The sequence below is a fragment of the Cotesia glomerata genome, linkage group LG4 (assembly GCF_020080835.1).
Source record: "Cotesia glomerata isolate CgM1 linkage group LG4, MPM_Cglom_v2.3, whole genome shotgun sequence".
In the NCBI taxonomy this organism is placed as follows: domain Eukaryota; kingdom Metazoa; phylum Arthropoda; class Insecta; order Hymenoptera; family Braconidae; genus Cotesia; species Cotesia glomerata.
The window spans coordinates 12,312,829-12,340,594 of NC_058161.1; the positions used below are offsets into that span (position 1 = coordinate 12,312,829).

The following is a 27,766-nucleotide window of genomic DNA, read 5'->3' on the forward strand; positions in this document are numbered from 1 at the left end:
AAAATTTTCTTTTGAAAATTTTAAAAAATTTTTGATAAAATTAAAAAAAAAATTTTTGATAAAATAAAAAAAAAATTTTTTTGTCAAAATTAAAAAAAAATTTTTTTTTTTTTTTAATTTTGATATCAACAAAAATTAAAAAAATTTATCTTTAGTTAAAAAATAATATTCAAAAATTATAACATAAAAGTTTGACTGTTAAAAAAATAAATTACAATAATTTAAAAATAATTTGACATCATCACTAAAAAGCAAATTAATAGAGCATTATGGCCGCAGCTGTTTTTTCTTCTAAAGCAGGTATGTGCTCAATACGATCTTCTTTAACTCTTCCTGATCCCCAGCCAACCAAAGCGATACTGATAAGGTGAACAACCCCGGCGCTAACTACCATCCTATAGAAAAGAAAAAAAAAAAAAAAAAAAAAAAAAAAATTATCTTTTCGCACTTTGAAGATAAAAAATTAATTTAAAAAATAAAAAAATAAATAGAAAGGAAACTTTCGTTTCTGTCTTTGTTGATTGTTGTCCCTCGAGCGTGACAATTCGAATGAAACAATGCAACTAAAACACAAATGGTAATTTATATTTACCAAAAGGAGTATCCTAGCTCCGCGGAACCTTCACTCGTCCACATATTATCGACATCCTCTTTTGGCAGAACGTTGTTTTGTAATTTTGTGTAGAATTGGGCCAACCACGTACTGACACTCGTAATACATAATATTACTGTAATTAAAAAAAAAAATGATTATTTATTTATTTATATCAAAATATTTATTAAATATTATATTTATTTATTAAATTAATAAATTTAAATGAAATATTTATTAATTAATTATAATATTCATTGTACTTACATGTTAGACTATTGATTATATAAACACCAGGTACAGACAATAATTTAATTCTGGGAGTCGTTGCTGTATTTAGGACGGCTATTAATGCTGATAATCCTGCAGCTATTAATGCCATTGATGTTGTGATTAATGTTGACATCCAAAGACTCCAGTCCATTACATTTGGATCTGATTTAATCATTTGAGCAACTGAAAAATTTTAATTGTGAGAAATTAAAAATTTTCATATACATAATTAAGAAATGACCTAGTATCTTGAGAACTATTGACATTTTTAAAGATATAAGCTCATTATGAAATTACACTCATCAAGAGCTTTCATTTGAGTACCCACATCAATTTTTCATATATTTTATATATTTATATATACTACATATATGTATATATGAAAAATATATCAAAAATGCATGTGGGTACTCAAATGAAAGGTCTCGATGAGTCTAACATCAGGATGAGCTTATATCTTTATAAATGTCAGTAATTTAGAAATTACATTGTATCTTGTGAACTATCAACATTTTTAAAAATATAAGCTCATCCTGAGATTACACACATCGAGACCTTTAATTTGAGTACCCACATCAATTTTCAATATATTTTATATATTTATATATATGTATATATGAAAAATATATCAAAAATGCATGTGGGTACTCAAATGAAAGCTCTTAATGAGTTTAATGTCAAAATGAGCTTATATCTTTAAAAATGTCAGTAATTAAGAAATTACCTTGTATTTTGAGAACTATTGACATTTTTAAAGATATAAGCTCATCCTGATGATATACTCATTGAGACCTTTAATTTGAGTACCCACATCAAATTTTCATATATTTATATATATTATATATATGTATATATGAAAAATATATCAAAAATGCATGTGGGTACTCAAATGAAAGCTCTTGATGAGTTTAATGTCAAAATGAGCTTATATCTTTAAAAATGTCAGTAATTAAGAAATTACCTTGCATTTTGAGAACTATTGACATTTTTAAAGATATAAGCTCATCCTGATGATATACTCATTAAGATCTTTAATTTGAGTACCCACATCAATTTTTCATATATTTATATATATTATATATATGTATATATGAAAAATATATCAAAAATTTATATGGATACTCAAATGAAAGCTCTTTATGAGTATAACATCATGATGAGCTTATATCTTTAAAAATGTCAATAATTAAGAAATTACCTTGTATCTTGTGAAATATTGGCATTTTTAAAGATATAAGCTCATCCTGATGTTACACACATCGAGACCTTTCATTTGAATACCCACATCAATTTTTCATATATTTATATATATTACATATATGTATATATGAAAAATATATCAAAAATTCATGTGGGTACTTAAATGAAAACTCTTGATTAGTGTAACCTCAAGATGAGCTTATATCTTTAAAATATATGTTATATATTAAGAAATGATCTTGTATCTTGTGAACTATTGACATTTTTAAAGATATAAGCTCATCCTGATGATATACTCATTGAGACCTTTAATTTGAGTACCCACTTCAATTTTTGATATATTATATATATGTATATATGAAAAATATATCAAAAATTTATATGGATACTCAAATGAAAGCTCTTTATGAGTATAACATCATGATGAGCTTATATCTTTAAAAATGTCAATAATTAAGAAATTACCTTGTATCTTGTGAAATATTGGCATTTTTAAAGATATAAGCTCATCCTGATGTTACACACATCGAGACCTTTCATTTGAATACCCACATCAATTTTTCATATATTTATATATATTACATATATGTATATATGAAAAATATATCAAAAATCCATATGGGTACTTAAATGAAAGCTCTTGATTAGTGTAACCTCAAGATGAGCTTATATCTTTAAAATATATGTTATATATTAAGAAATGATCATGTATCTTGTGAACTATTGCCATTTTTAAAGATATAAGCTCATGCTGAGATATTTATACTACACTCATCGAGAGCTTTCATTTGAGTACCCACACCAATTTTTTATATATTTTATATATTATATATATGTATATATGAAAAATATATCAAAAATGCATGTGGGTACTCAAATGAAAGGTCTCGATGAGTGTAACATCATGATGAGCTTATATCTTTAAAAACGTCAATAGTTAACAAAGTACAGTGCAATTTAACCAGAGTCATTATACAAAGCAAAATTCTATATAGTTTATAAATTACGGCAGTCACGTAGTGACTGCCAGATTGCTAGTTATTATTATTATTATTGATGAAAAGTTATAAGTTTTTAGTAATAAAATAATAATAATAAATTTTTATCAATAAAATAATTTCCAAGGACATATAAAGAATATTAATAGCCTTTACAGTGATTATAAATCCGTGGCATGAATAAAATATATTTAATTGAAGGCTATTTTAAGAAAACGTACACATGTTTAGTGAACGTGACTTGTTTGCAAAATAAAAAAAAAAAAAAAAAAAAAAAAAAACATAAATAAATTATAACTCCAACTTTACATCACAAAAAGCCCACGTGCAATATCCGCGGGTAATGACCATGCGTACAATAATTCAGTAGGCGCTCAACCGCAAACCCCCTTTTTAATTTTTCCCCTTCTAGCACAATAATTACCATTATAATTATACATGTATAACAACTACCTGTAATGTGATAGGTACGCCAGCCATAAGCGACATTGAGCTCCTTTTTTCCATTGAGAAGCCCAAAATGAATTTTCCCGGCGCTCTCTTGGGGGTTAGGAGTCCGCCAAGCTTTGGCTTCGACCCAGTGCTGAGTCACCAGCGCCGCACAAACTAGTCCTCCGCCAATCAGCGAGAGGAAAAACGTCGCAAAAATTGTTCCTCGTCTGAACATGGACGTCATTGCGGGATCTACTGGTTTTCTCGGCAATTCTTTTGGAGAAGTTTTAACTGGAGAAAATTCAAACAAATTGTTATATTAATTATAGTTGTCGTTGACCATGTGAAAGTTTACAGGTCATGGCTGGCTGCTTGTCAATGTCACTTACATACTCTGCACATATTTTCTTTAAAAATTTAATTTATTAAATTATTTTCTTTATATTTATTAAATTATTTTTTTTTAAATTAAATTTTTTTCCAGATAAATTTTCTGTATTTTTAAAAATTAACCTACAGCGCCATCTGTTAGGAATTTATTTAATTTTAAAATTGTGGAGGGGGTATATGACGTCATAAGAAGTTGGCAAACGAGCAAAGAGTGTATTCTAAAACACGAGGCGCAGAAAATTCTTTTTTTTACTAAATTAATCCATAAATAATTTTTTTTGAAGTCAAAAAAATTCTTAAAAAATTTTTAATAATTTTTTTAGACAATAAAAATTATCAATAATCAATAAATAAAATAAAAATATCAAAAATTGCGCAAAAAATTCTTTTTTTTCACTAAATTAATCCATAAATAATTTTTTTTTTCAAAAAAGAATTTTAAAAAAATGTTAAATAATGTTTTATGAAGTCAAAAAAATTTTTAATAATTATTTTAGACAATAAAAAATATCAATAATCAATAAATAAAATAAAAATATTAAAAATTGCGCAGAAAATGCTTTTTTTAACTTACTTATGCATATTTAAAGATAATTACTTTAATAATTGATAATTAAAAAAATAATTTAAAGATTAAATGTTTTAAATACCAATATTAATATATAATTAATGTACTTTATTATATTTTATTAATATATAAACTAAGTAAAATTATATAAATATTAATTTTACCTCGAAAATTAATAAATCTTTTTGTTTATAAGCTTTACATTTTTTTTTAAATTTTATTATTGTTTTAAATTTAGTAAAAAATTATTAATTTTTCTTTAATAATAAATTTTAAATAAAAAAAAAATTTTCGAAGAACCCACAACGCCATCTGTTGCCAAATTTTTAATTAAAAATTGTGGAGGGGGTATATGACGTCATAAGTGGTTGGCAAACGAGCCAAGAGTGAGTTTTAAAACACGAAGCGCAGAAAATGCTTTTTTTAACTAAGTTAATCTATAAAAAATTTTTTTTCTTTATAAATAATTTTTTTTTAAAAAAGAATTTAAAAAAATGTTGATTTACTTTTTTTTTAAGTCAAAAAAATTTTTTAAAATTCTAAATAATTTTTTTTGACAAAAAGAAACATTAAAAATTTTAAATTATTATTTTTCAAGTCAAAAAAATTTTCTTAAATTCTAAATAATTTTTTTCGACAAAAAAAAATGATTAATAATTAATTAATAAAATAAAAATATTAATTTTTTTAACTTATCTAAGCATAATTAAATATAATAACTATTTTTTAAAAAAAAAGCTATTAGTTATATAATTAATTCCAAATATTAATAATTAAAAAAAAAATTACCTGTAGGATCTACAAACTGAACTTGATTCAAACTCTTTGAAAATTCGCCTTGCTTAACCTTCTGAGAAAATTCAGCGTTGCTCAATTTCTTAGAAAACTTGACCCGACTCCTACTCCTAGTGGACCGTCCAATCGAGAGGGTGTGATTGTTATTATTATTACTCTTAGGGCGCTTGGCGAAGGTGTAAGGAATGGTGTAGGGCTGGGCGACATAAAAATATATCGGCCGGTAGTCTTCGTTCAATTGAAACTGGCTTTGGAAGTGGGGATACGCCGGCAAGTAACTAGTAGTGGGGGTAGTCGTAGTCGTAGTCGTAGGGTAGCCGTAGATGCTGCCGGGTGCGTTGCTGCATGAGTAGGAATTTTGGTAAAGCCCGTAGTGGCTTATTATTGATTTTCTTGAGCCTTCCACGGTTTTTTGTTTTAACTGGGAATCCCCAGTTTTTTTAAATTATCTTTTTAATTTATTATTAATTATTTAATTAATCATTCAGCTTTTTGTAGCGGAATTTTTTGTAGGCATTAAACATTGGGAATTTCTTTCTTTTCTTCACTAGTGATTTTAATGTTGGATTGTCTGTAAATAAATAATTATTAATATTATTATTTTTGATATTTAATTGTATGGAAGATATTTAATGATACAATGGATTTTTATTATATGCAAATTAAGTAAGAGAATAATTTCAATTTTAATTAAGTTAATAATATAACTGTTATGGAAGATAATAAAATTAGATTGTAATATAAATAATTGTTATATTATGGATACATATTTTATACGTATTAAATTACTCGAGTTATTTGAGATATATGCTTGATATAAAAATAATAAAATAATGTTCACATAACACGATACGAGATTCCATAATTTTTTTTTCTGACTATTACTAACTGTATCTTGAATATTGGAGTACGCGATAATTATACAATTTATTATTTCTTCATTATTAAAATTGTTAAATTCTTCCATAAAGAATGTTAAAAATAATAATAATTTTTTTAATTTTATTATTATTATTATTATTATTAATATATCAATGGAAAAATACCAAGTTTTTTTAATGAAGAAATAATAATAATAATAATTAAAGAGTTCTATATTTCAAAGCCATTATCCCCGATCTAAATTGATGTTAGACTAATTTTAAATTTTTATTTATTAAATTTATTTTCACCACTTTTATTGTCGGTATGAGCACTCAATACCGTCTTCGGGTGAATATATCTAATAATTAAAAATTTTTTATTTTTAATTAAGATTGAGCAAAGAAGTTAATTTTTTACTCAGTGAAACTTTTTTCGGTCACCGAAAAAATAACTCGGAAAATGCTCAGACCAGGAATCGAACCTTGGATCTTTTGGTGTCGCGCCAACTGCTCTACCCTTAAGCTATCCGAGACACTGTCCGTAATAATTTCGGTCGGTGACCGAAAAAAGTTTCACTAAGTTAACAAAAAATTAACTTATTTGCTTAATCTTAATTAAAAATAAAAAATTTTTAATTATTAAATATATTCACCCGAAGACGGTATTGAGTGCTCATACCGACAATAAAAGTGGTGAAAATAAATTTAATAAATAAAAATTTAATGTAAAAATTTAAAATTAGTCTAACATCAATTTGGATCGGGGATAATGGCTTTGAAATATAGAACTCTTTAATTTGTAAAAACACCGATCTTCGGAAAAAATAGTAAATAATAATAATAATAATATTTATTCTTTAGCCCTTGGCTATTTTAACAAAAATTACTGTTTTTATGTTTTAATTAAATATATCCTAGTAGATTAACTTCAAAATTTTTATTTATAATTTTAGATGTCAAATTTATCTTGCATATATTCTCTCAATGTTATTCTAAAATATTTTACCCTATTTTAGTTTCTTATAAAATTTGGCAAGTTATTTGTACCAGTTATAATCAATATAAGTACTAAATTTTTCAGCAGTTTGAGTCTTGGTGTTTATTATAACTATTTTTGAGCTAGACTAAATCTAGCGCCCTTTTATCATAGATTTTGTGTATGTTTATTCGACAGTAGACTAACAAATAAGCTTGTTACCGTGTTGTGCCTTACAATAAAAAAAAAAATTAGAAAAACGGTTGACCCTGAAGGCCATCCCTGCAACTTCCCGCTAATTCCATACTTAGGCGCTTAAAATTGCACCAATGACGTTTTTGAGCTCTTCGAGCTTAAAAATACAATTTATGGGTTATTTTGAGCTCTCCGAGCTCAAAGAGATTGCTTTCCTATGCTTTTGAGCTCTTCGAGCTCAAAAGTCTGATAGGGATTTGATAAGACACTATTTTTTGAATTTTTAAACCGCAATAACTTTTGAATGAATAAACCGATTTTCATGAGGTTGGCAGCATTCGACGCAGTTTTTCAAGCCTCATAAAGAGTCGTAATTTTGAATTAATCGCGCTAAGAATTTCGGAGTTATTCCGGAGGTTTTCTTTCGTTCACGATATCTCTCGAACGAATCAACCGATTTTGACCGGACTGGTAGCGATCGACGTGGTTTTTTGAGGTTAAGAGCTGATTAGTTTTTGGAATTGAACCATCAAGCCGTTTAAAAGTTATTTCAAAAAAACCACATTAAAAAAAAATTTTTTTTTCAGTTTTTTTAAGATTTCTCTAAATCTATTGATCTAAATCGGTCCAAATAGTTTTTAAAATCTAAGTTTGGTCAAGCTCTTTCGAATGGCACAAACCGCGATGAAATCGGTCAAGCCGTTCAAAAGTTATAAGCGGTTCACATTCTTTCACACACACAGACACCGTGACAACCTCGCGGGGATAGTCAGGGAAGCTTCCTGTGACCTTCAAACGTCGAGATCTGATAAAAACTCGATTTTTGCAAAACGGGGTGAAAACAATAACTTTCCGATTTTTGAAAATCTTCGATTTTCTTAGCGGGAAGTTAAAAATCATAGGACACGATTAAAACTAATGGCAATAACAGATGTAGAATAAAATAAATGAAGAAAGTTTGGAAAATCCAAAAGTGCACGCCTCATAACGCTCATTCATTTTTTAAGAAAAAAATTAATTGTGTAATTGATTAAAAAAAAAAAAATATAATTAAGTAATTTCTTACAGTGTTTTTTATTTTTTTTTTCTTAAATATCGGCGCTCTTTTTTCTTGTCATATGCGCACGTAGTCTACAAAATCTAGCTCGATCAAGTGGCGCCATAGTTTTCACGTGACAAATCAGAAAAGTTCGTTTGGCTTTGTACGGTTGTATCGTAGTGAATTTTAATAAAAATTCAATTAAAAAAAAAAATACGTAAACTAGGCCACTGATATGAAATACGGACCCAGTTGATCGAATTCTTAAACTAATAAAAAAGGTCCGGTCTTGAAGTATCAATTTGTTCGGGAGTAATCGTTGGTACATCCAAAATGGGGTGACATCCGGACGTACACGTAAAATTTTTTTCAAAACGTTTTTTTTTTTCAAAATAGCATCATGAAATGATTTTAAAAAGTAAAAGATGGTTTAATTTAAGTGTTTTTTCGATGTACATCTACTTATATCATTGTATAAGTATAATATGGTTGTGATAGAGGCATTTAAAGATCACAAAATTGCTTGACCTTGACGAGTCGAGTATAAAGCACAACCTCACGCGCTTCGCGCTATGAGGCGTGCAATAATAATTTATTTCTTTTCAAATAATCATATTAAGACTATCATTTTAGTTATCAATTGACGCTGGGATCAAATTACAGGTATTAGTTGTCGTGGTATTAAATTCCGGGATTATTTAATTATGACACTAATAATTATGGGTATTTTCAATTTTTACAATCTTTTCGGTTATTATTTTTGGTTTCCCATTTAAAACCAATTTTTTTTATAAAAATACAGGTGTTAAATATCAGTGCTTGCCTTATACTCATCCAACCTAATGTTTCTAACATGTCACTCATTCTAATGTATTTACTAACTCTTAAAATTAATCTCATAGCTCTATTCTGAACTTTTTTTTAATAATAGTAATAATTCATAATAATATGAATAAATCTTCTAAAAATTTTGCAAAAAAAATTTTTTAATTATTAATTATTAAATAAATAGTCAATTACTATGAAATTATTTCAAAAATAATAACAATACACGGAAAGAACAAGATGACACAAGATATCATCCCAGATTATACTGAGTGAAAAAAATTTCAGATAGTAGCTAGTATAATCCAGATTACAATAAGTACTAATATCCAGATTACAATGAGTATAATCCAGATATCACGGAGTATAATCTGGATTATACTAGTTACTATCTGAAATTTTTTTTCACCACAGATATCACTGAGTATAATCTGGGATGATATCCAGTGTCATCTTGTTGTTTCCGTGTACTTCAAGTAATTTCTTACAAAGTAACAAGTATCCTACACAGAAAGAAAGGTTCACTTGAGTCAAGAAAATATTTTTCTTCCTAATTATTTACTTGGGCGAAAAAATTTTTTGACACAAGAAATTTCACTTATTCCAAAAATCAATTCCCTTGCTTCAAGAAATACGTTTCTTGATCCGAGACAATTTATTTAAGTCAAGAAAATTTTCTTGTTTTGAGAAAATTTCTCTCTTGCTCCAAAAAATTAAGTTCTTGACAGAAGTAAATTTTCTTGTCTTGAGAAAATTTTTCTCTTGCTCCAAAAATTAAATATCTTGATAGTAAATTTTCATTAATATTTCGATTGACTAACATGTCAAATGGGAAGATCAAATAATATTGAATCATTTTTTACATTCAATATACATAATTGCGCGCTAAAATAGTCTAAAATGGGTATCAAATATTCAAGAGAAAAATTTTCTCAAGATGGGAACATTTTTTTCTCAGCTGAGGTAGGTGGCGCTGCTTCCCTAAAGTACCTAAAAATCTTGATCAAATATAAAAATTTATTGTATTGAGTAAGGTAAAAGAATATATGATCACGTACCAGTATATGATCACTCCATGTATTTGTATATCTATATTCACAAATATAGGTATACAAATACATGGAGTGATCATATACTGGTACATGATCATATATTGGGGCTTTTACCTTATTTAAGATAATTTGAATTAAGAAAAAATGACTTCCACCAAGAATAGAATTTCAAAAAAAATTTTTACTTCGGCCAACACAACTTCAGTCTTCCTTCAGGCACTCGAAAATTTTCTTGAGCCAAGAATTTTGTTCTTCAGTCAAGAAATCTTTTTTCTGTGTACTTAAACTAACAATTACCTTTAAATTACCATCATATAATTTCTTTTTCGTTTATTAAAAAAAAAAAAAAACATTTAAAAATCCTTTCAATTTCACCTAACAAAATTACTGATAAATCTCAAAGCAAATAAATATTTCTTCTTAATAATGAATAATCGACAAAATATGCGCTAGCCGATGGCCAACCGGTTTTTAAATAAAATCTATCTTTTATATTAACACACTTCCTCGTGATATTTCTAGTGACATAACTTTCATTGATTTTATAAAAAATATTTCATGATTATTTCGTGACCTTTTTTTTATTATATAATAAAAAAAAAAAAAAAAAAAAAACCCGGCTTAGATAAAATAACAAAATACCTGTTACATAAAATTTCCAAATAATATTTCACAACGTTTTAAAATAATTAACCAATCACTACTTTTGATGTAAGTAGCCTCCAGGAAATAAAATATCGGTCATACAATTTTAATTAAATATTGCAATTTAAATTTCTTTACATTTAAATATTTTTAATAATTAAAAATAAAAATTATTTAAAATAAATTTGGACCGCAATATTAATACTAATAATAATAATAATAATAAAAGTATACAGATGCATCATCCGGACAGTTACACGATTGCGACCTCGTTTTCTCGCACATAAAATTCGACCCAACGGTTCTTATTTTTAAAAATTATTTTTTGCCCTTTACACCCCCACTTTTTTTTACACTAAATAATAATAATAATAACATAAAAAAAAAAAAAAAAAAAAAAAATAGTAATTTAAAATTATTACCTTTAAAAATCCAAAAGGTGTTTTAGAAAAATTATTTTTGTCACTAATTATTAATTAATTATTTAAAAAAATTTTTGTTAAAAAATTATCCAAGGCGTCGTTTCCAGGCGCGACAGCTGAAACTTAAATAATTAATCACAAACGCACTGTCCATACTCTGCTTCTCTGTTTGGGACGCTAACCAGGTACTGACGTTTTGTTGGGTAAATTGTTAAGTCCTGACGGATATATATGTTTGTATATATATATGTATATTCATGTTGGATCCTTGTATCGTATTGGGTCGCTGAACAAGCTGAACAATCTACAATCAGGTGAAACTATTTTATATTACCTGCCACTTTAATATATAAAGTTTCTTTGAAAACTTACAGCTGGCGCCACTTACTTGAAGTTAACTGAAGGAAGTTTTTTAATAATTTTAAATATTCTCGGCTTGGGCGCTACACCTGATGGCTTAATTGGTACCGATGGGATAGCTGAAATTAAATGCCCGTACACCATAAGGAACATAACCGTTGAAGAGGCTATTAACAATAATGTTGCGTGGTGCAAGCCTCATTTTGAACGCAATAAACCGAGAGAATTGTTGAAGAACAGTCCATATTATTATCAAATCCAGGGCCAACTTCACGTCACTGGAAGAAAATATTGTTTATTTTCGATATGGACTTTCAAAAATTCCTTGAGTTTGGTCATCCATTATGACGAAGAATTTTTTAACAAAAAAATGCTCCCCAAACTCACTAAATTCTATTGGACTCATTTGGTGCCTGAAATATTGAACCCAAAATTACTATATTCTTCTTCGAATGATGATAAAGAAGTAGAGTATTCACATGAAGTAGAAAACTCATCTACTATGGTATGGAAAGAAGTTGATGATGCCATAAAAGATTTTCTACTTTGTAGTAACCTTTCTAAGCCCTGTTCTCTTGCACCTACCATGAGAGTTCGCAAAATATTAGAAAAAAATAACAAGGATACTAATAAAAATGATAAAACTACCGATAAAAATAATAAAGATAAACCATCTGAAAAAATCCAACAGAAGATAATTGATATCATTCCGAATCCAGATCAAAATGAATCAATATTAGGGCAAGGTGAATTGAATGCTATTTATGAAGCTGAAATTGATAGTGACGGAGACGAAGACTCAGAACGATTTGGAAATTTCATCGAAAGTACTGAGGCAGAATTTAGTCAAGCCGAATATCAAAATTTACTGAAAGATTTTAATTTTTAATACTAAATGCATGTTAGTATATAATAAAACCGCAAGTATACAATATATCTCACTACATAATGTAGATTTATTTATTTATAGACATCAAATAATAAATCTAGAATATAGCATTATATGCATGCCTTATAAAATAAACATTATCTAGAAAATATGAATAAATAAAGTATGTATAACTCACCATATTTGGTGATAAATTCAAATTACATGAATGACTTCCGTTCCAGGGCTTATTGGTAACATTGCTTCTCTCTATCCCATGGTAACTACATTTGGAGTGTAACTTGCGAACTGCATTATCCACAAATTTTGAAAATTTTTAACTTCCCGCTTTTTACACTGGGATCCCTTTGGGACCTCATAATATGTACGATACTGTTGTTTATGTTGAAACTTGGAAATGGTTTTCATAAAACTATTTAATTAATATTATTGTTTAAAATTTAACTAAAATGTGATTAAAATCTCCTAAAAATTCTACACGGAGCTGATCATTTCTTTTTTAGTGAATGGTAATAGTTTTTTTTTAAATAATTATTTTACACATGACATTTTTTTCCCATGTTTAACCTACAATTTACTTTTTTTCATTTTATGTAAGTATATTTTAAATTTTACTATCTTCAATTATTATCAAATTGTAGCATTTTAATTTTTCTAACGACCAAATTCATTCCCCTATTTTTTTCTTAATTATAAAATTAATTATTAATTTAATTCAATTTTAAGAATTTTAGTGCTACATTCTGACACCAGACGGCGCTTCGGTAGAAAAATTTTCAAATGGCAGTTTAGGGAGAATGCCCTTAAATTAAGAATAAAATTTTTAAAATTATTTTAAGTGTTAAAATTAAAAAAAATAATTAATAACACTAAAGTTAGCCGACATTTTTATTTTTTTTTTTTAATTATTAAATTAAAACTAAAAAATATTTTTTAAAAATTGCACTTGTATTTTTTCAAGTTTTTTACAAATGAAAATTTTTTTTAATTATTTTCCAATAATTTTTTTAATAAAAAAAAATTCTAAAAATTTTTAAATGTCGGCTAACTTAATTTTCATAATAATTAGTGGAAATTTTTTAAATAATTTTTTTTTTTTATAAAAAATTAACAATCAGCTGATTAAATTTTAAGACAGTGAAGTTAACTTACATTAAAAATTTTATAACAATTAAATTATTGATAAATAAATTTTATTAAATTATTATAAATATGAAAATTATAAAAAAGAATTAGTGGAAATTTTTTAAGTAATTTATTTTTATAAAAAATTAAAAATTGACAGTCAGCTGACTTCAGTATGATTAAATTTTAAGACAGTGAAGTTAACGGTCATTAAAAATTTTACAACAATTAAATTATTGATAAATAAATTTTATTAAATTATTATAAATATGAAAATTATAAAAAAGAATTAGTGGAAATTTTTTAAGTAATTTATTTTTATAAAAAATTAAAAAATTGACAGTCAGCTGACTTCAGTATGATTAAATTTTAAGACAGTGAAGTTAACTTACATTAAAAATTTTATAACAATTAAATTATTGATAAATAAATTTTATTAAATTATTATAAATATGAAAATGATAAAAAAGAATTAGTGGAAATTTTTAAGTAATTTATTTTTTTTTAAAAATTAAAAATTGACAGTCAGCTGACTTCAGTATGATTAAATTTTAAGACAGTGAAGTTAACGGTCATTAAAAATTTTATAACAATTAAATTATTGATAAATAAATTTTATTAAATTTATTCTAAATGTGAAAATTATAAAAATAATTAGTGGAAATTTTTAAGTAATTTATTTTTATAAAAAATTAAAAATTGACAGTCAGCTGACTTCAGTATGATTAAATTTTAAGACAGTGAAGTTAACTTACATTAAAAATTTTATAACAATTAAATTATTGATAAATAAATTTTATTAAATTATTATAAATATGAAAATGATAAAAAGAATTAGTGGAAATTTTTTAAGTAATTTATTTTTATAAAAATTAAAAATTGACAGTCAGCTGACTTCAGTATGATTAAATTTTAAGACAGTGAAGTTAACGGTCATTAAAAATTTTACAACAATTAAATTATTGTTAAATAAATTTTATTAAATTTATTCTAAATGTGAAAATTATAAAAAATAATTAGTGGAAATTTTTTAAAGCATTTTTTTTGTAAAATAATTCAAAAATTGATTATCAGCTGACTTCATGGGAGTTTATCTTTATATTAAAGATTTTTAGGTTAGATTTTTTAAAAAATATGTCTAGTAAAATTGAGAATCTTCATAAAAAAGTTCCTATAAGTTTTTTAATAAATTTGTTTATTTTATTATTATTATCAATAATTAATTTATAAAAATTAAAACAAAACTGTCGTGGGATCGTTAACCTTAGCGACAACAATTACCGTTTCCTTGCGTTGAAGAATAAGTCGTTTGTTTCTTAATTTTAGTAAAATAATAATCGTTGGATGGAGCAAGAAAATAACAAAGAAGATCCTGAAAAGGTGAGTAATTTTTTAAATATTTAATTAATAAAATAAAATTGTAGGTTAAGAAATTTACCAGTAAGAGAACCCTAAATTAGCATCGGATTTGTAGTCGCCAACAATGGTGTCCAAAATTCCGATGTTATTCTTGACCCAACTGTTGTAGTAACTTCCGTAGATAATAAGAGCGAGGAGATTTATTGAAAATGCTGTTATTGTTATTAGATAAATTCCCTTTTATAAAATAAAAATAAATATTTATAATTAATGAAGAAATTTTAATTATAAATTTTATTTATTATTTTTACCGTAATATTTAAAAAAGTTATTGCTGGACTCATGAAACAATTTAGTAAGATCAAAATAAATGAAGCATAGTAGATTATTATTGTTAAAATAATAAAAAATATTGCTGTTGCTGCTACTGATGCACTTAAAAATAATTCTTTTGTTGCTAAACCTGTAATTAATTTTATTATTATTATTATTATTATTATTATTATTATTAATGCAAAATTTTCACGGCTTTAACAATAAAAAATAATAATAATAATAATAATAATAATAATGAAATTGAAAAAAATTCGTTATTATTATTATTATTATTATTATTATTAATGCAAAAATTTCACGGTTTTAACAATAAAAAAAATTAATAATAATAATAATAATAATAATAATAATAATAATAATAATGAAATTGAAAAAAATTCGTTATTATTATTATTATTATTGTGTTATTAAATGCTCAGGGGGGTTGTCCCCGGAGTCCGATTATCCGAGGGCCCAGCCTGAGCTCCATCCATTACTGCTGGACCACTCCGCACAACAAGGCGGTTAGTGATCACAGCAGGCCAAAGTCATTTTCCTAAGTAGACGGAGGGAACCTAGTATGACAGCCTTCTGTATCCTGACCGCCAAGAATTCAGCTTTTGATGAGCAAGCTGGAACTCTGGCAAGTGAGGATACAAAAGACTGTTTCATCCCTCCGAGGACGCCAACAATCAGGACGACGAGCTTGACACGGTAACCTGGGTAAAGTTTGCCAATTTCAAACAGGAGATCCTGATATATCTGTCTTTTGTGCTCTTCTTTGGCTGAGATGTTGTATTCAGCCGGGGCCGAGAACTCAATGACATAAATGTCACGAGTAGCCTTGTCGAAGAGCACAATATCAGGTTTGTTGTGATCTATCCGCCGAGTTGTTGCAAACGGCATGTTCCAATAAATTTTGCAACTGTCATTCTCAACAACCTGGGGAATATCTCCTGGCAGATAAGGCAGCACCGGTGTCACGTCAATACCGTAGCGGTGACGAAGATAGTAGTACAGTACTCTCAAGGCAGCATTGTGACGCTGGATGTATGCACCTCTCGCCAGCACAGGACATGCTGACAAAATGTGCATAAGCGTCTCCGGATGTTGTTTACACGCCCTGCAGGTCGTGTCCGGGAGCTGCACCTGGAGCACCTTGCTACGGTACTCTAGAGTGTTAATGACACCATCTTGGCAAGCAAATATGAACCCTTCAGTCTCGGACATCAGGCCAGCTGACTTTAAGAAGGAAAACGTCAGCTGGGTGGACAAGCCATGATCACGCACGTGTTTGAAGAACACGCTGTGCATAGACTTGTCCATATTATTATTATTATTATTATTTTTATTATTAATGCAAAAATTTTATGCTTTTGATAATGAAGAAATAATAATAATAAAATAACCTAATAAAAAAGATTTTGTTATTATTATTATTAATTTATAATAATAAATTATAAATATTATAATAAATTACCGTTAAGATAATTATAATCAGCTGATCGTGTGGTAACAAAACAAGAAAATGGCGTCGCTTGCCCAAGGAACAACGAAATGGCTTCCTTTTTTCTTAACCCATTATATTCTTGGCAGCTCCAAATACAAATATTCTCATTAAAAATACAAGTAACTAAAAAATACAATAAATAATTAAATTATTTAGTTATTTTAATAACAATAAATACTTACAATAAATGTCATAAGGTTTAGGACTAAGTAAAATTCTTCTAACCAAAGTTCCGGTAAATAATCCGTAATTAATAGTAGAATCTTGAACGTCTATGATATTAGACTTAGCGGTTCCGTTGATCCAGAAATCCGTGGATAATGAAATAGTTCCAATTATAGCACAGACTAAAGATACAGCTGCACTCCACTGGAGGTAATTAACATGTTCTCGCTTCATTAACATCCTAATTAATTATTAAACTACAAAAATAATTATTTAAAAACTTTTAATTTTATAGCGGGTTATTATCTGAAGCCCTAGAACTTATCTACTGATAAAACAGCGATTGTCGTTAAGGAAATATATTTTTATTAGATAAATAAAATAAATAAATTGTAAAATATAAATCATGAGGTATGTGGAAAATAATTCAATGCATTATTTTTTAAACTTTTGCAATTTTTTATATTATTTATTAATACATGATAAAAATAAATTAAACAAATTTTTATATTTTATTTATAGATAAAATAAAAAATAGATTATTATTACTGGTTTTATTGCTAATTTATTTATAAAGATATGCACTGTTTATACATTTATTTATAAATAAAATGCCTGAAAAACATGGCGGAAGTTTGGGCATGCGAACAAATAATTTCGACTATTACAAAGGGCTATAAGGTCCGGTTGTTTTATATTCACTCTAATACATTAAGAATAGAGTAAGCAAGCTTTAAAACCTATAAAATATAATTATTTATTGTTTAGATATGTTGGATAATAAAATTTTTAAATTACCTTAGTGAAGGAGTCGAGGGATAGAACAAAGAAGAAACCGCTGGTTATCAAAACAGGCTTGTCGCAGTTGCACATAATTATAGCAATTGATTTTTTTACGTTATTACTCAAGTTAAACCAATTTGTGGTGTATACTCCATTTGATACTCTTAACAACTGGAAATAAAAAAGATATGATTATTTATAATTTATTAAATAAATAAATAAATATTATTCCCTCGCGGTTTTGATAATGCCGTAAAAATACCGTAATTTTTCGGCATTTATGCTCATGCCGTATATTTACCGTTATAATTCGGTAATAATGCGGTTAAACTATAGTTGTTTTGGCCAGTTTTTATACTGTAGTTATCCAGTATATATACTGCACTTATGCTGTACAGTTACCAAAAATATACTATACAATTACCGCATTAATGCCCAAATTTGACCCAAAAAATTCCAAATAATTACCGTAATAATACAGTAATTTTGCCGAATATTTTCTGACATAATGGATAATTATTAAAGATTTAGTTTTATTTTTAGTTCACTTCTATGTTAGAAATGAATAAAATGAAAAATTTCAAATTTTGCTTTTTATTCTCCATCGCTACTTTGCAAAAACAAATACTGTTTTTGAATAAAAAATATGTAGAATATTATTTTTTAATTAGGTATTTAGCGATAATTAATATAAAATAATACATATGTTAAGTAAATATATTCTAATTTTAATTTCAATTTTTAATTTCTCACTTAGAAAATTGCAAATTTTCTAAAATCGAAAAGTTATATTGTTTCACATATATAATTATATTATTTAATTTTAAATATGCTTATCGTAAGATGGACGGTGTGGCTTAATGTATATAGAATAAGCAAAAAAACAATATGGTATAGACCGGGTAGCTCAAATGGTAGAGTAGCCGACATGTCCCCAAGAAGTTCGGGGTTCGAATCCCAGTCCGAGCGTTATTTAATTTGACACCATTTTTTAAATATGGTTTTAATACAGTCATTTTACCGCCTTATTACCGTAAATATGCCGCATTTTCAGCGTAAATGTATCGCATTTTTACGGTAAATGTTTCATAATTTTTCGATAAAAAAACTGACCAAAACAACCGAAAAAATCCTGAAAAAATACAGCATTAATACTGTATAATTGCGACATTTTTTCGGCATTTACAAAACCGCTAGGGTTAACTCACTTCAGAAGTCAATGTATGTGCAGAGCAACAGTAAAGAAATATTTGCAAATACATTCCCGCTAAAAATCCAAAGTAACCGAAAAAATTAAAACTCGAAACCTCTGTGTGAGACATCAAGTAAGCAAGCGTACAAAGTATCAATGAACTTGATGTATATTGTATAAATATAACACAGGAGAATATTTTATTAAGATTGTTAATCAAGCTAAAAAAAATATCAAACCGTAATTAATCTCAATACCTTGCGGTGAATTAAAAAACTAAACAAAATTTAATGAAGAAATATACTTGACAATACTAATATGATATTGAACCCACTCAGCAACAAAACTCTGCTCCCTAGCAAGATTGACTTCCAATTTTCGGACCATAACCTCGAATCTGTGCTGTAGGATCTCGACTTGGGAGCAGAGATAGTAGATAATCCCAGCTAGGAAAGAATCAAAGAACATGTTGATGGCAGTAGCGGTGTAGACTGAGTAAAACTGGAACAAGGCCGTCATCCAGTAGATTGTTGGGTTGCTGTAGTCATAAGGTAACCATCCTTTGTACGGCAGGATATTTTGAGGATCAAGTATGTTCGACCGGGAGCCTGAAGCGGCTAGCAGCGTTCCCAAGAAGATCAGCGGGTAGTAGATGAAAATTTTCCTGTAGAATAATATCAATTATAGATTATAAATTATAAACATCAAAGAAATCCTGTTACAGATGTCATAAGGGCGTATAAAATTTTTTTTTTTTTCGGGAATCAACGTATTTTAAACTAAAAATTTTTTTTTGGACTTGAAAAAAATAGAATTTTTATTATATACGCCCTTATGGCATCCAAGGTGGGTCCCGGGAGTTACAAGGGCGTATAAAATTTTTTTTTTTTGCATTTCTGCACATTTTGTACGAAAGTGCGTCGATTCCCGAAAAAATAATTTTTTATACGCCCTTATGATTTTTCACCGGTACCTTTTGCCAGTATACACCCTTATGGCATCTGGAACGTGAAATAGTTCCAAACTTGACGAGTCCGTTGATCTTCTGGATAATCAGTTCCTCCTGGAGATCCCTGGGTTTAAATGGCGGTTTTTTCAAAGAGTCAAGTATTAACTTAATAGCCTTGCGGTTTGATATCACACAAGTCATCTTCTGGTGGCAGACGGTTAACGCCATCAGTACGCTCAAGTTGTCAAACAGAATTTCCAGCTTTATATTTTTGTACTGGAGGTCTAGAATACTTGAGAATATAAAGAGATGGTTGGACAATACTACGCTTAGTTGGTAGATGTAATAACAGAAAGTTTTGATTCCTCGCCAGCCTCGCGGCTTCCACAGTCCTGGTAGGCTTAATAGAAAGAAGTATGAGTCAAGTATTTCCATTGTTAGACGTTTAACCAAACTGTCGATGCATTCTTGCAGGATTTTCGCCAGTAAGTCTAGCCGCAGTTTACATTGATGGTATTATGAAAATTACATAATTATGAAAATTATTTAATAAGAGGAACATTAGATAATTACTCCAATTAGTAGGTTAATAATATATTAGGTTAGTACTGAGAACTGCGCGGAACAAATGCGCGAAAGTTGTGCGACAGTCTTCTGCTCAGTGTGCTTGGTCAATAGTTGTATCTATTGATCCCAAGGGTTATTGTACTTATGCAGAAAATAATGAATAGGTGAATATGTAATATCAATTTAATTTTTTTTTTTATTACATCATTTTTTTTATTTATATATTTGGTTTGTTTTATAGGCTGGGAAGAATATACATATTAAAAAAAATTTTTTTCCATGTAACATACAGTATTTAAGCGTCATTTGGTAGAAACTAAAGCTTTATTCAATAAGATGCAGTTTAGCACAAATGTGATGAAAAATTGTAAAAAAGTAAGTTTTTACTGCTGTACAACTAAATCTAATTATAATTTTCTAACGGGAATTAAATTTATCTAGACCTTCTGTAATAACACTTTTAGTTACGCCATTTGTTACTAATATTGACAGAACCCCAACTTCAGTTAGGTCGTGAATATTCCGGTGTTCGTCATCGAAGAAGATCATGTCTTTAAATTCTACCCCCGAGGCTTTTTTAATCCTGTAAATAAAAATTATTTTAATTTATTTAATTCCTCTAAGCATCATTTTTAAAACAAAAAAAAATATTACTTATTAAAATGCGTGATTTTGCATCCCGGATATATTTCCGTGTACTTGATATACTTTTCCCAGTTGAATAATTTAAGTAATTGGTACGCTCCTTTTATTTCCGAAGTCCTTGAAGCGATTCCTATTTCTATGCCTTGAGAGACTAAATTTTCTAAAATTTCGGGTACTTGCTCGTAGAATTTTATTTTTTTCCCTCGGGCGTCCACTACTGAGCCATTTCTAGAGAAAAACATGTTTAAAATAAATTAATAATTATTAAAAATTAATTAGTTTATTAAAAATGTCGTTAGGATACTAACTTTCGAGAAAATGGCGGAGTAACATGTGTGTCCACCCAAAATGGCCACAGTGTATAATCTAAAAAAAAAAAAAAATAATTTATACTATAAATTTTAACTTAAAAAAAATAATATAAAATTTTTATTAATAAAAAATTACTCACCCAAATCGAAGACAATTAATTTAGGTTTTTTTTTATTTTCTTCTGACATTATTAATTTTGTTTGCAAACAAAATTAACAAGATTATTTTTAACCCAAAAAATTTTTTATAATAATAATAACCCTGACTATCAAAACAAACGACGTTACCTTCAATATATACCGACGAATTTTTAAAAAATCTCAACAGATGGCGGTGTGTGCTTATTTTTAAATTTTAAATTAACGGAAAGTCGAATTAAAATTTTTTAAGTTATAAATTAGTTAGCAAAAATAATTTATAAAATTGAAGGTTAGTTAATAATAATTATAGTTTATTTAACCTTTTTATTAATTTTACAGGTTACAATAATCTACAATATTAATGAAGCTTGAAAAAATATAATTAAACCTATTGATATTTATATTTTTAAAAATATAACCTTTAAATTAAACAGCGCTTCCGCCATTTTGTTTATGTGCGTAGTTATCAAACTTAAAACACCAATCTTCTAATTTATTAGTTGTTTTATATTTCATTCTAGTACATTATAAATAGAGTAAGCAAGCTTTGAAATCTATAAAATATAATTATTTATTATTTAAATATTAAAAAATAAAATTTTTAAATAACCTTAGTAAAGGAATCCAAGGACAGAACAAAGAAGAAATCGCTGGTTATCAAAACAGGCTTGTCACATTTGCACATAATTATAACAATTGACTTTTTTATGTCATTACTCAAGTTGAACCAATTTGTGGTGCATATTCCTTTTGATACACTCAAAAACTGGAAATAAAAAGGTATGATTATTAATTTTAACCTCTAAATTAAAATAAAAAACCCGCCACTATTCCTTATTGGTTGAAAAAAAGCGCGCGCTATTTAAATTTCTAGTATTATTTAATTTTTAATTGCATGATAAAAATTAAAAAGTTTATAAATTAATAACTATTTTAAATAAATAAATAAAAGAAGAAATAATTTTTTATAACTAAAAAATTAACAATGACCTTCATCTATAATTTTTATCATTGAAGATATAAATAAATAATTATTAACTAACTTCAGAAGTTAATGTATGTGCGCAGTAACACTGAAGAAATATTTGCAAATACATTCCCGCCAAAAATCCAAAGTAACCTAAAAAATTAATAGTCGTAACCTCTGTATGAGCCATCAAATAAGCAAGCGTACAAAGTATCAGTGAACTTGATGTATATTGTACAAATATAACACTGGAGAATATTTTATTAAGATATTTAACCAAGCTAAAAAAAAATCACCAATTAATTTCAACACCTTGCGGTGAATTAAAGAAACTAAACAAAGTTTAAAGAAGAAATATACTTGATAATATGAACATGAAATTGAACCCACTCAGCAACAAGACTCTGCTCCCTATCAGAGCTAACTTCCAATTTTTGGACCATAACCTCAAATCTATGACGGAGGATCCCGACTTGGGAGCAGAGGTAGCAGATAATCCCAGCTAGAAGAAGATCAAAGACCAGGTCGATGGCAGTAGCGATGTAGACTGCGTACAACTGGAACAAGGCTGTCATCCAGTAGATTATCGGGCTGGTGTAATTGTAAGGAAACCAGCCTTTGTACGGCAGGATGTACGGAGGATCGACAATGTTAGACCGGGAGCCTGAATAGACTAACAGCGCTCCTATGAAGGTCGTTGGGTAGCAGATGAAAATTTTCCTGTGGAAACAATATTAATTATAGATTATAAATTGTGAACATTAAGGAGCACACCTAGTGTGATAGCCTAAAAAAGGCGATTTTGGGAATTAAAAAAAAAAAAAAAGCTACTTTATCAATTGTTTTAAAATTTTAAGGGTATATTTGTACATATTTTAAGAACGGCCGAAAAAAATATCAAAAATTGAGAAAATGGCGGCGTTTTTAAAAAAGTTGAATTTTACCCAAAATTTTGGTGGTTTTTGGCCTGCCAAAATTTTATTTTTGATCAGATCAAAAAACTGGTTTGTCATTGTATGGAGAACTATATACAGAACATACAGAAAAAAATTTGATAGTGATTGGATCATTTGTTTTTGAATAATCACTGCAGCAAATTCGAAAAATGCTGCTTTGAGAAAAACGCGTTTAAATATAAAATGATCCTATTCTAACTTAAAAACTATTTGAGATATTGATTTAAAATTTTAGTATGTTATTTTTGAAGGTATAACCTATCAAAATATGAAAACAAAAATTGATTTATTAAAAATTTCACACTAGGTGTGCCTCTTAAAGAAATAGTTCCAGACTTGACAAATCTGTTGAACTTCTGGATAATAATTTCTTCCTGATGATCTCTGGGTTTAAATGGCGGCTTTCCCAAGGAGTCAATTATCGCCTTGACAGCTTCGCGGTTTGATATCACGCAGGCCATCTTCTGGCGGCAAAGGATTATCACCAGCAGCAACGCCAAGTTGTCAACCAGTGCTTCCAGCTGGATGTTCTTGAACTGGAGTTCCAGGACACTTGAGATTATGAAAAGGTGCTCGGACAATACTACACTTAGTTGGTAGATGTGATAACAGAAAGCTTTGATTCCTCGCCAGCCTCGCGGCTTCCAAAGCCCTGCTAGGCTTAATAGGAGGAAGTATGAGTCAAGTATTGTCATTGTTGGTGATTTTAGCTAACTGCCGATTCATTGTTTTCGAATTTTCATCATCAAGTCTAACCGTAGGGTTTATTATGCTTATTATTGATAATATTATAGAAATTACGTAATTGGTTAATAAGCGGAATATTTTGTAGTTACTACAAATTGGTAGGTTAATAATTTATGAGGTTAGTAGCGAACTGCGCGGAACAGATGCGCGAAACTTGCGCGACAGTCTTCCGCTGTTTGATTATTGTACTAGTTGTACCTATTGATTCCGAGGGTTTTGCACTTATACAGAAAATAATTAAGGTAAATATGTAATATCAGTTTAATTTATTTTATTTTGGTTTGTTTTATAGGTTGGGAAGAATATACTTATTAAAAATTATTTTGAAGGTTTAGAAAATTAATTAAAATTATTTAAAAGCTTAAACGATATTTTATTTATAAATTATAATTTTTAATAAAAATAGCTAATTTCTTTTTTAACTCTTCTATTTTTTACGGTAGTACATTGTAAATTGTATATGCTAATTTAATAATCTGGAACAAAAAAATATAATAATTTTTTTTAATATGTCAATATATAAAAAAAAAATTGATGATATTGATACCTTGGTAAAGGATTCAAGATTTAGAACAATGAAGAAACTGCTGGTAATTAAAATAGGCTTGTGACATTTAGACATAATAATAACCACCGATTTACGAAGACTATTACTGAGATTAAACCAATTTGATCCGTAAATTCCAGAGGTTATGTTCAGCAGCTGTATATTTTTATTTTATTAATTAATTTATTATTGTATTAAATATTAATAATATATATACTTACTTCGTAGGTTAACATATCGGCGCAGAAGCACGGGAGGAACACTTGAAAGCATTTGGTGGTTAGAAATCCAGAATAACCTACAAATTCCATGGACAGTCCCTTTGTATGCGACATTAAAAACGCCAGAGTGCACAAAATGACTGAGCTTACAGTGTACTGGACGAATATTATGCTGGAGAATATTTTGTTCATGAATTTAATCAACCTGGAAAATAAAAATGGATATTATTTTATGGTAAGTCATTAATTATTAATTATATTGAAGAATATACAAACGTAATGACATCTATGTGATATTCAACCCATTCGGCAGTCAGCTGGCACTCTTGAGCGGCCATATTGTCCTTAAGCCGACTAACATCTTCTAATTTTGTGACCATAACCCCAAATCGGTGCTTTAAGATATGAATTTGCGCACAAAGGTGGCAAAAAACAGCCGACATTAAAGGATCAAAAGCCAAATCTACAGCGGCGGTGCTGTAAATCCCGTACATTTGCAACCCAGCTGTTGCCCAGTAGATCTTAGGGTTCGTGTAATTATACGGGAACCACCCCGAGTAGGGCAGATGGTAAGGAGGGTCCATTACGCCCTCGCGAGAGCCTGAGAACAATGTTGCTGCGCAAAGTATCGTTCCTGTGTAGGATACGAAGATACTTCTGGAAAAATAAGGTAATTATTATTAATCCATGATTGATACTTTAATTCTTAGTGGGAAATAAGGATTCAATTTCTTGTGGACTATTTTTATTATTTCATCGCCAACATTTCGTCAGTAATTCCTGAATTCTTCAGGGCTCTATAATGAGGATACATAACATTAAATTAACAATATATAAACGTCTAATAATAAATACAATTAATATTTTTGTCAATACATAATCAATAATCTATATTCCAAGGAATTCTAACTTTAAAATTGTTAATATATTCACAAACATTTTATCACATACTAACCAAAATTCAAAATTACTCCTCAATTGTTATAAATATACAAATCTTAAAATGACCTAATTGGCAGAACAATACATCCAGAATATAAACATTTTTTTATTATTAATAATAATTAATAACTAGAGCCCGAAATTTCTTCACCATTCAAATGACTGTTTATATGTTTAACCTTAAATTTGAACAAATGAAAATAGGCCAAATTCTGTGCCCTTACTACGGAGGGTAGAAGTACTTCTACCCTCCATAGCCCTAACAATTGGTAAGTGGCAATTGCAAGACACCACCTCGTGGTAGAAAACAGAACTACTTAAACCAGTAGGTCATGTATTCTTATGGCGGTCACGTACTTTCCATCTGGCGTTAAAAAATTTAACTATTCAAACCAGGTTTTGGTAATAGGCCTTTTTACACGGTGCCATTTACCAATAACCCTAGACTACTAGTACATCTTGTCGAAAGGCGAGGGTTCGAACCCCGTTGGTTGTTAGAATACTTTCAACAATAGCTACAGAAGGTTACTCCAAACAGCCAAACCGTATACTGATATCACAATCCGAAAAGTCTAGGAAGAGGTAAAGAATAAGGCGAATGCAATATAGAAAGCACGATTCGGCCTAAAGCAGCAAAATAAAAAATAAAGAGAGTAAAGACTCTAAAGATAAATCAGCCTTATAAAAACCGAGAAGGTGTGCAAGTAAAACCAATAAATAATAAATACTTGGCAATTCCGTCGAACCTCCTGGCGATAACTTCTTCTTCACTGCTAATAGGCTTGAAAGGAGCTTTTTTAAACGAATCAATAATTGACTTTATATCTTCGCGCTTGCTGATAAAACAAGCTATTTTTTGGCGACCAATCACCATCGCCATAAGCAAAGTCAAATTGTCTATCAGAACATGGGTGTCAATGTTCTTGAACTGGAGGTCCAACACTCCCGAAATAATGAAGACATGATTGGCAAAGATAATGCTGTATTGGTAAATGTAGTACAGAAAAGCTTTGACTCCTCGCCAACCCCGGGGCTTCCAGGCGCCACCGATACTCAGCAAAAGGAAACTTGTTCGAAGAATTTCCATTGTTTAGATTGCAATTGTTGAGTATTAAAGTTATAACTGTCAAGATGTCTTGTACTGTGATGTCGCTTTGTTTGAGACAAACATTGTGAAATTATAATAATTGCTATTTTGGTTATTATGCAAATTGCGTAATTGTATAATAGGAGGTTATTTTCTGGACAATGAAGAAAGGGTTAATAATAAATGAGGTTAGTTATGGACTGCGCGAACAGATGCGCGTAGTTGGTGCCTGCAATAAATAAGGATTGCAATAAGTATATTGATTTTCAAGTTTCTATAGAGTACAAAAGAGTTTTAGGTGAGAATTATTGTTGACAATTATTTTTTTAAAGTAATTCAATAAAATGTTCTTTTTATTTAAAAATTATAAATAGTATCCTCAGACTAGAAAGAAGCAAAGTGGGCTTTTCGAACAACATAAGGGTTATACTTAAAGATCAGGAACAGTGCATCAAGACAATTTCATTCCTAAAATATATTAAATTGTTAAACAAAATATAGATAAAGTCTTAAGATAATATAAGATGTAAATAGGAGTCGTTAATGACCTAGCTGTTAAAAAACGACCTAAAATAAAATAATAATTATAATATAAATAGTATATGCAAGTGTGATGATCTGAAAATACTTAGTGAAGAATAGAGACAAGATAATTTATCTTCAACAATGATTATAAGTTCAGAAAAGTACTTGATAAGATCTATGTGGTACTCTACCCACTCC

General features: G+C 28.3%; 6 protein-coding genes and 1 long non-coding RNA gene across 8 annotated transcripts; 1 reads left to right on the plus strand and 6 right to left on the minus strand.

The window, feature by feature from the left end:
• Positions 1–190: 190 nt before the first annotated feature.
• Positions 191–11,542, minus strand: LOC123263603. The gene is made up of 6 exons (XM_044726501.1): positions 11,266–11,542; positions 5,243–5,819; positions 3,517–3,786; positions 860–1,048; positions 593–728; positions 191–395 (listed from the first exon to the last, which is right to left on the minus strand). The coding sequence occupies exons 3-6, from the start codon at positions 3,737–3,739 to the stop codon at positions 257–259; spliced, it is 687 nt and encodes a 228-aa protein (XP_044582436.1). The 5' UTR covers positions 3,740–3,786; positions 5,243–5,819; positions 11,266–11,542; the 3' UTR covers positions 191–256.
• A 3,309-nt stretch (positions 11,543–14,851) lies between these two features.
• On the minus strand, positions 14,852–17,372 carry LOC123263585. The gene is made up of 5 exons (XM_044726478.1): positions 17,006–17,372; positions 16,794–16,946; positions 15,310–15,461; positions 15,078–15,235; positions 14,852–15,011 (listed from the first exon to the last, which is right to left on the minus strand). The coding sequence occupies exons 1-5, from the start codon at positions 17,226–17,228 to the stop codon at positions 14,873–14,875; spliced, it is 825 nt and encodes a 274-aa protein (XP_044582413.1). The 5' UTR covers positions 17,229–17,372; the 3' UTR covers positions 14,852–14,872.
• Positions 17,373–17,544: 172 nt separating this feature from the next.
• Positions 17,545–20,384, minus strand: LOC123263560 (odorant receptor 46a-like). Its single transcript, XM_044726432.1, has 5 exons — positions 19,989–20,384; positions 19,268–19,627; positions 18,980–19,184; positions 17,787–17,942; positions 17,545–17,728 (listed from the first exon to the last, which is right to left on the minus strand). The coding sequence occupies exons 1-5, from the start codon at positions 20,345–20,347 to the stop codon at positions 17,687–17,689; spliced, it is 1,122 nt and encodes a 373-aa protein (XP_044582367.1). The 5' UTR covers positions 20,348–20,384; the 3' UTR covers positions 17,545–17,686.
• Positions 20,385–20,700: 316 nt separating this feature from the next.
• Positions 20,701–21,686, minus strand: LOC123263619 (magnesium-dependent phosphatase 1-like). The gene is made up of 4 exons (XM_044726524.1): positions 21,576–21,686; positions 21,433–21,490; positions 21,134–21,352; positions 20,701–21,062 (listed from the first exon to the last, which is right to left on the minus strand). Exons 1-4 carry the CDS (start codon positions 21,622–21,624, stop codon positions 20,897–20,899), a joined length of 492 nt encoding a protein of 163 aa, XP_044582459.1. The 5' UTR covers positions 21,625–21,686; the 3' UTR covers positions 20,701–20,896.
• Positions 21,687–22,008: 322 nt separating this feature from the next.
• On the minus strand, positions 22,009–24,254 carry LOC123263559 (odorant receptor 4-like). The gene is made up of 5 exons (XM_044726430.1): positions 23,836–24,254; positions 22,904–23,263; positions 22,620–22,824; positions 22,187–22,342; positions 22,009–22,130 (listed from the first exon to the last, which is right to left on the minus strand). Exons 1-5 carry the CDS (start codon positions 24,192–24,194, stop codon positions 22,089–22,091), a joined length of 1,122 nt encoding a protein of 373 aa, XP_044582365.1. The 5' UTR covers positions 24,195–24,254; the 3' UTR covers positions 22,009–22,088.
• On the plus strand, positions 22,022–25,514 carry LOC123263636. The gene is made up of 4 exons (XR_006509190.1): positions 22,022–22,112; positions 22,192–22,356; positions 25,022–25,249; positions 25,328–25,514. It is a non-coding gene; the product is annotated as an uncharacterized LOC123263636 (long non-coding RNA).
• Positions 24,652–27,231, minus strand: LOC123263555 (odorant receptor 94a-like). 2 transcript variants are annotated; one of them, XM_044726419.1, is made up of 5 exons: positions 26,685–27,231; positions 25,291–25,668; positions 25,015–25,219; positions 24,794–24,949; positions 24,652–24,722 (listed from the first exon to the last, which is right to left on the minus strand). In XM_044726419.1, exons 1-5 carry the CDS (start codon positions 27,041–27,043, stop codon positions 24,681–24,683), a joined length of 1,140 nt encoding a protein of 379 aa, XP_044582354.1. In that variant the 5' UTR covers positions 27,044–27,231; the 3' UTR covers positions 24,652–24,680. The 2 variants fall into 2 exon arrangements, with proteins under 2 accessions (XP_044582354.1, XP_044582353.1); XM_044726418.1 differs by having other exon boundaries at positions 25,291–25,671.
• Positions 27,232–27,766: the final 535 nt, after the last annotated feature.

Coding starts and splice junctions, on each gene's coding strand:
- LOC123263560 (XM_044726432.1), bottom strand. CDS start 20,347: ATGGAAATACTTGACTCATACTTCTTTCTATTAAGCCTACCAGGACTG. Junction 17,943..18,979: donor CACATACATTGACTTCTGAA/GTGAGTTAACCC, acceptor TTTTATTTCCAG/TTGTTAAGAGTATCAAATGG. Junction 17,729..17,786: donor CCCTCGACTCCTTCACTAAG/GTAATTTAAAAA, acceptor TATATTTTATAG/GTTTTAAAGCTTGCTTACTC.
- LOC123263603 (XM_044726501.1), bottom strand. CDS start 3,739: ATGACGTCCATGTTCAGACGAGGAACAATTTTTGCGACGTTTTTCCTC. Junction 1,049..3,516: donor GCGTACCTATCACATTACAG/GTAGTTGTTATA, acceptor AAAATTTTTCAG/TTGCTCAAATGATTAAATCA. Junction 729..859: donor TATAATCAATAGTCTAACAT/GTAAGTACAATG, acceptor TTTTAATTACAG/TAATATTATGTATTACGAGT.
- LOC123263585 (XM_044726478.1), bottom strand. CDS start 17,228: ATGTTAATGAAGCGAGAACATGTTAATTACCTCCAGTGGAGTGCAGCT. Junction 16,947..17,005: donor TAAACCTTATGACATTTATT/GTAAGTATTTAT, acceptor TGTATTTTTTAG/TTACTTGTATTTTTAATGAG. Junction 15,012..15,077: donor AATTTAGGGTTCTCTTACTG/GTAAATTTCTTA, acceptor TCACCTTTTCAG/GATCTTCTTTGTTATTTTCT.
- LOC123263555 (XM_044726418.1), bottom strand. CDS start 27,043: ATGGAAATTCTTCGAACAAGTTTCCTTTTGCTGAGTATCGGTGGCGCC. Junction 25,672..26,684: donor AGGTTCGACGGAATTGCCAA/GTATTTATTATT, acceptor TTATTTTTCCAG/AAGTATCTTCGTATCCTACA. Junction 24,723..24,793: donor ATCTTGAATCCTTTACCAAG/GTATCAATATCA, acceptor TTTTTGTTCCAG/ATTATTAAATTAGCATATAC.
- LOC123263559 (XM_044726430.1), bottom strand. CDS start 24,194: ATGACAATACTTGACTCATACTTCCTCCTATTAAGCCTAGCAGGGCTT. Junction 23,264..23,835: donor AAGTTCAACAGATTTGTCAA/GTCTGGAACTAT, acceptor TTGTTTCCACAG/GAAAATTTTCATCTGCTACC. Junction 22,343..22,619: donor CACATACATTAACTTCTGAA/GTTAGTTAATAA, acceptor TTTTATTTCCAG/TTTTTGAGTGTATCAAAAGG.
- LOC123263619 (XM_044726524.1), bottom strand. CDS start 21,624: ATGTCAGAAGAAAATAAAAAAAAACCTAAATTAATTGTCTTCGATTTG. Junction 21,353..21,432: donor ACTCCGCCATTTTCTCGAAA/GTTAGTATCCTA, acceptor GTTTTTCTCTAG/AAATGGCTCAGTAGTGGACG. Junction 21,063..21,133: donor AAAATCACGCATTTTAATAA/GTAATATTTTTT, acceptor TTTTATTTACAG/GATTAAAAAAGCCTCGGGGG.